General features: G+C 38.4%; 1 protein-coding gene across 7 annotated transcripts in view; it reads left to right on the top strand.

Annotated features, from left to right (window-relative positions):
• Positions 1–4,820, top strand: part of nhej1 (nonhomologous end-joining factor 1) — an 11,071-nt gene extending 6,251 nt beyond the window's left edge. For 5 of the 7 annotated variants that reach the window (XM_046855144.1, XM_046855135.1, XM_046855161.1 and 2 more), the window contains one exon: positions 4,213–4,820. In XM_046855144.1, the coding sequence (XP_046711100.1) occupies positions 4,213–4,320 (108 nt within the window). In that variant the 3' untranslated portion in view covers positions 4,321–4,820. Of the gene's footprint in view, positions 1–713; positions 770–4,212 lie in introns of all 7 variants that reach the window. The other 2 variants (XM_046855153.1, XM_046855184.1) reach the window with 2 other exon arrangements.
• The last annotated feature ends 278 nt before the right edge of the window (positions 4,821–5,098 follow it).

The raw sequence follows: 5,098 nt of genomic DNA, 5'->3' as shown, positions 1-5,098 counted from the left end.
CCCTCTTGCTGTTCATAAAAGTGAGTTACAACCTGTGTTTAGAGGAAGAGATCTTGGTACTCCAGGAAACTGGGTGGCCACAAGTCCGACAACGTTCTTTGGTTCAGACTTTACATACATGGGTAGTTGGTCCACTTAATCAGCTAGCTGACAATTGGCTTAGGGTCAGTTGAGTAATACTAACCTTTAGTTCTTTTTATTTAAGTATATCACCCCTATATACACAGGATTTACAAGACTATGGGCATTCCCTTGTTGGGCTTCAAGGTTGGTGTGGTTTAGAAGGGTTGAAACTAAGTAAAAGAAATACACCCTTTTTTTTAATCTCTCCTAATTGGCATGCTGCTTATTTTACCTCCTTTTGCATTTAAAAAAGAAGCCCCAGGAAAATTCATGCTGATAATTTGAAATGTGCTGTTTTCCTATTATGGATTATTATTCACTGTTAATCAGCAATACAGAAGTAAAACAAGCCAGAGAATTAGAGAATAAGAATGAGGCCAAAATAGCAAATGTTGACACAGCAAATTATAACAAATTTACAAAATATTTTTTTTTCCCCAAAAAAAAGGATCAGGTAGAGGAGGTTTAAATTAAAATACTTAAGTGTTGTATACCCAACACTGTCTCATGGAATTTTGTGATATAGTCTATAGGCTAATCTATTGATTTGTGTTCATGGACACACATTTCCCTCTTTTTTTGTCACTCAGCACGACTGCCTTCGTCTGGCAAAGGCTCATGGGTAATGCTAAACGAAATGCCAAAGGTAATCTTTTTTCCCCCCATCAGAGAATAAGGCATAAAATATATGGTCAGGGTTAGGGTTATATTGTAATAAATATATGTTAATTAACACAGTCTACTTAATTAACTAGTAGAGTACAGTCAACCCCTGATAATTCACGGTTCTTATTTGGAACCAAACTAACAGTAGGTTGCGGATTATCTAAAAATTTGTGGGAATCCGTAGCGGGACCGAATGTTCAGGAGCGTTAGAAATAACATTTTAATATGTATGTTTTCACTAACAAATTTTATTTAAAAAGTTTTAACACATTATTGTATTTTCGGAACTCGTCTTAGAATTTAACCCCCACGAGTTTGGGGGACCAATGTATATTTACTGTATTTTGACTGGAAGGAACCACTGACGATAGTTTATAACAGTTAACAGCTTGCTAAATATAAGGCAATAAAAACAAGGATAAAATCTCTTGCTTGAATGTTGAGTAATAGTGCTTAAAGATTAAAAAGTCAATAACAATCGAGAAAAAAACTATATAGCACCTGTAGTATCCAGTGGCTAAAAGAAAACATTGGTGGAGGCACCAAAAATACTTTCAAATACATTACATACAAAATCGTCCTCAGTGACACGAAAAAAGTGTTTTTATTCCAACTGTTGTCCCTCTGAGATTAAAATTATAAAAAACTTGGAAATGGATGCCTTTCTACTATAACTGTAGAGAAGAATGTAAAATTAGCCTGTACAAGACCATCAAAATGTACTATTCTTGATAAAAGAAAAAGAAATCCAAAGAAATATGTATCGCAAGGGTGAGGTAAACAGAATTTAATAAAATCCTATGCCTTTTTGGGAAATCCTAAAAAAAACCCTTCATTGTCAGACAGTTTTGACTTGGCTGAATTATGAAAAATCACAACAAATTAGTTTTTGACCACCAGTTTGCATCAGCTGAATATTATTATATACCTGAATACAATTGCGAAAAATTAAAACAATGCAATGTGGTATACTGCACAACTAAATAAAAAATAAATTAAAAACCACCTTAAAAACCTGAACAGTCAGAGGACAAATGCACAATGTCCAAAATCTATGGACATTCATTGTAGAACCGCAACACTGCACTCCATCTACTACATTGTCTGCAATCTCTGAATAGGTTGTAAAAGTTTGTATCATTTTATCAAGTTTTTTCTTGCCACAGTTGCCACTGTCTAGCTCATTAGAGACAAACTTAGAGTTATATGGAACAATCTTATTCATTGTTTATTACCACCATATCAGTGTAAAGCTGCTTTGAGACAATGTTCATTCTTAAAACCACAGTACAAACAGTGATTCATCCATCTCCATACCACCCTGTCCTCTACATCTGTTAACCATGTTTTAAATTTCAGATACTGCCTTCATTTCCATTGTGTCTAAATTTAATTCAGATCTTCTTCTTATTATTGCTTCTCCCATTAGAGGTCACCACAGCGGCTCATCCGTCTCCATACCCCCCTGTCCTCTACATTTGCCTCTTTCAAACCAACTACCTGCATGTCTTCCCTCACCACATCCATAAACCTCCTCCTTGGCCTTCCTCTTCTCCTCCTTCCTCAGCATTCTCCTACTGATATACCCTACGACCCTCCTATGCACATGACCAAACTATCTCAATCTCGCCTTCCTCACCTTGTCTCCAAAACGTCCTACATGCGCTGTCCCTCTAATAAACTCATTTTAAATCCTGTCCATCCTGGTCACGCCCAACGAAAACCTCAACATCTTCAGCTGTGCTACCTCCAGCTCCACCTCTTGTCTTTTACTCAATGCCACTGTCTCTAAACCTACAACATCGCAGGTCTCACCACAGTTCTATAAACTTTCCCTTTCACTCTTGCAGATACCCTTCTATCACAAATCACTCCTGCCACTCTTCTTCACCCATTCCACCCTGCCTGCACTCTTTTCTTCACTTCTCTAACACACTCTCCATTACTTTGAACTGTTGTCCCCCGGTACCTAAACTCATCCACCTTCTCCACCTCTTCTCCCTTCAACTGCACCACACACTGCCCCACTCTGTCTTACTCCTACTGACTTTTATTCCCCTTCTCTCCAGTGCGTACCTCCACCTCTCCAGGCTCTTCTCAACCTGCTGCCTACTCTCACCACAAATAACAATATCGTCCGCAAACATCATAGTCCAGGGATACTCCTGTCTTACCTCGTCCGTCAACCTGTCTATTACCACTGCAAACAGGAAAGGGCTCAGAGCCGATCCTTGATGCAGTCCAACTTTCACCTTGAACCAATCTGTCATTCCTTCTGCACACTTCACTGCTGTCACACTGTCCTTATACATGTCCTGCACCCCTTTATTCCTCTGTAGTTACTGCAGGTCTGCACACCTCCCTTATTCTTAAAGATCAGTACCAGCACACTCCTTCTCCATTCCTCAGGCATCCTCTCACCTTCCAAAATCTTGTTGAACAACCTGGTTAAAAACTCCACTGCCATCTCTCCTAAACATCTCCATGCTTCTACCGGTATGTCATCTGGTCCAACCGACTTTCCACTTCTTATCCTCTTAATCGCTGCTCTCACCTATCCACTTACTGTTTCACCGTCTCCACACCAGCCAACCCTCTCTCCCATTTTACTCATTCATCAGCTGCTTAAAATACTCCCTCTATCTTCTCATCGCACTCTCCTCACTAGTCAACACATTTCCATCTCCATCCTTCATTGCTCTAACTTGCAGCACATCCTTCCCAGCTCGGTCCCTCTGCCTGGCCAATCGGTACAAAAAAATTTAATTCAGATCTAATACACAATATCAAGATTATCACATGCTTTATTTAACAGGGGAAAAACACTAATGTGATTTCTGTAAGCTAAGAATGGCAACTTCTGAAAGGTGACAATAACGTGTGTAACAATAACGATACCAAATAATATATGTTTCACTCTCTCCCAACCAAGGTGGTTGGGAGAGAGAGAAACATATATTATTTGGTATCGTTATTGTTACATAATTGTTAAGGACACTGTGCAGTTTGATTAAGAGGCTTTTCTCTTTGCCACAGTGGTGAAGGATCTTACTTGAGTTACTATAGACTTTCTGGTCATTCTCCTCAGAACTCCCTCTGAAAAATGCTTCAGTGTTGATCCGTTGTAAAGTTTTTGTTTGTTTGTTTATGCAGCATTCTTTGTAAACTATTCTAGAGAGTGTATACATGCTACATGAATTCCTATCAATTTGAATTGACTATTCATTCTAGTCTTATTCTTTGCTTTTGTTATTATTAATAATAGTATTTGGGGGGGAAATGGAATTTAGTGTGAATACACTGGGTATAATTATTCACACCAGTTGTATTCCAGTTTTTTTTTTTCTTTTTTCTGAACGCTAGTAATTGTGGTGGGAAAAACATTACCTTAATTTAGCGTGATTACCTCTTATTGGGTTTCAGACTGTGAGAGGAGCTGCTGGTGCTGTTGCCGTTCCACCTGTGGTTCCACATGCAGACAGACGAATTATGCACATCAAGAAAAAGAAAGCAGCTGGGCTTTTCCAGTGATGTTATGGTACAATATAGCTTGGATTTATTGGATGGATTTTGTTTCCCCCTAATATTTTCTACCCTGATATTGGATTTTTGTGTGTTTTTAGTTTTTGTTGCAACTCCAGCCTGTTTTTTGCTTAAAATACACAGTCATTACTTCAAGTATCTGCTTTATCTTAGTCACAGTGTTGCTGGATCTGGCACATTGGACACCTGTCTATTGCAAGGCAGTATTCTCACAGTCACACCTATGGGCAATTTAGCATGTCTGATCCACCTACATGCATTCTTTGGAGAGTTTCAAGAAAACCAAGGAACCCAATAGAAGTCCTTGCGTTCAAGGGAAGAATATGTGAAACCCATTACAGACAATAACTTAACCATGGCCAGGACCCTGAAAATGAAATGCAGCAATGCAAGCCACTCCACCACCATGCTGAGCAGTCTACTAATATTATAAAGATTAATTATTTGATGCACATACTGTAGGTTTCAAATATATGTTTTTCAAAATATGTGGTTACTATTTTTTTTTATTATGCTATGGGGACCTCACAGGGGATTTCAATATAATGAGATTGCAACAATTTGGCTGGCTTACTCCGTTTCACATAGAGAAATCCCACCAACGTATGCCTGTTATCTAGAAAGGCAGCATATAGTAAAAGATAACACAAGTGAACACAACATGCAGTTTTTAAATGAAGGTTTTTATTATTGAGGGAAAACACTAAAACTACATGGCCCTGTGTGAAAAAATGTTTGCCCACCTGTTAAAACTTTGGTTTATCAC

Source organism: Silurus meridionalis, chromosome 1 (assembly GCF_014805685.1).
Source record: "Silurus meridionalis isolate SWU-2019-XX chromosome 1, ASM1480568v1, whole genome shotgun sequence".
NCBI classification, from domain to species: Eukaryota; Metazoa; Chordata; class Actinopteri; order Siluriformes; family Siluridae; genus Silurus; species Silurus meridionalis.
Note: the sequence above shows the minus strand (reverse complement) of the source record. Positions and strands in the feature narration are given on the sequence as shown.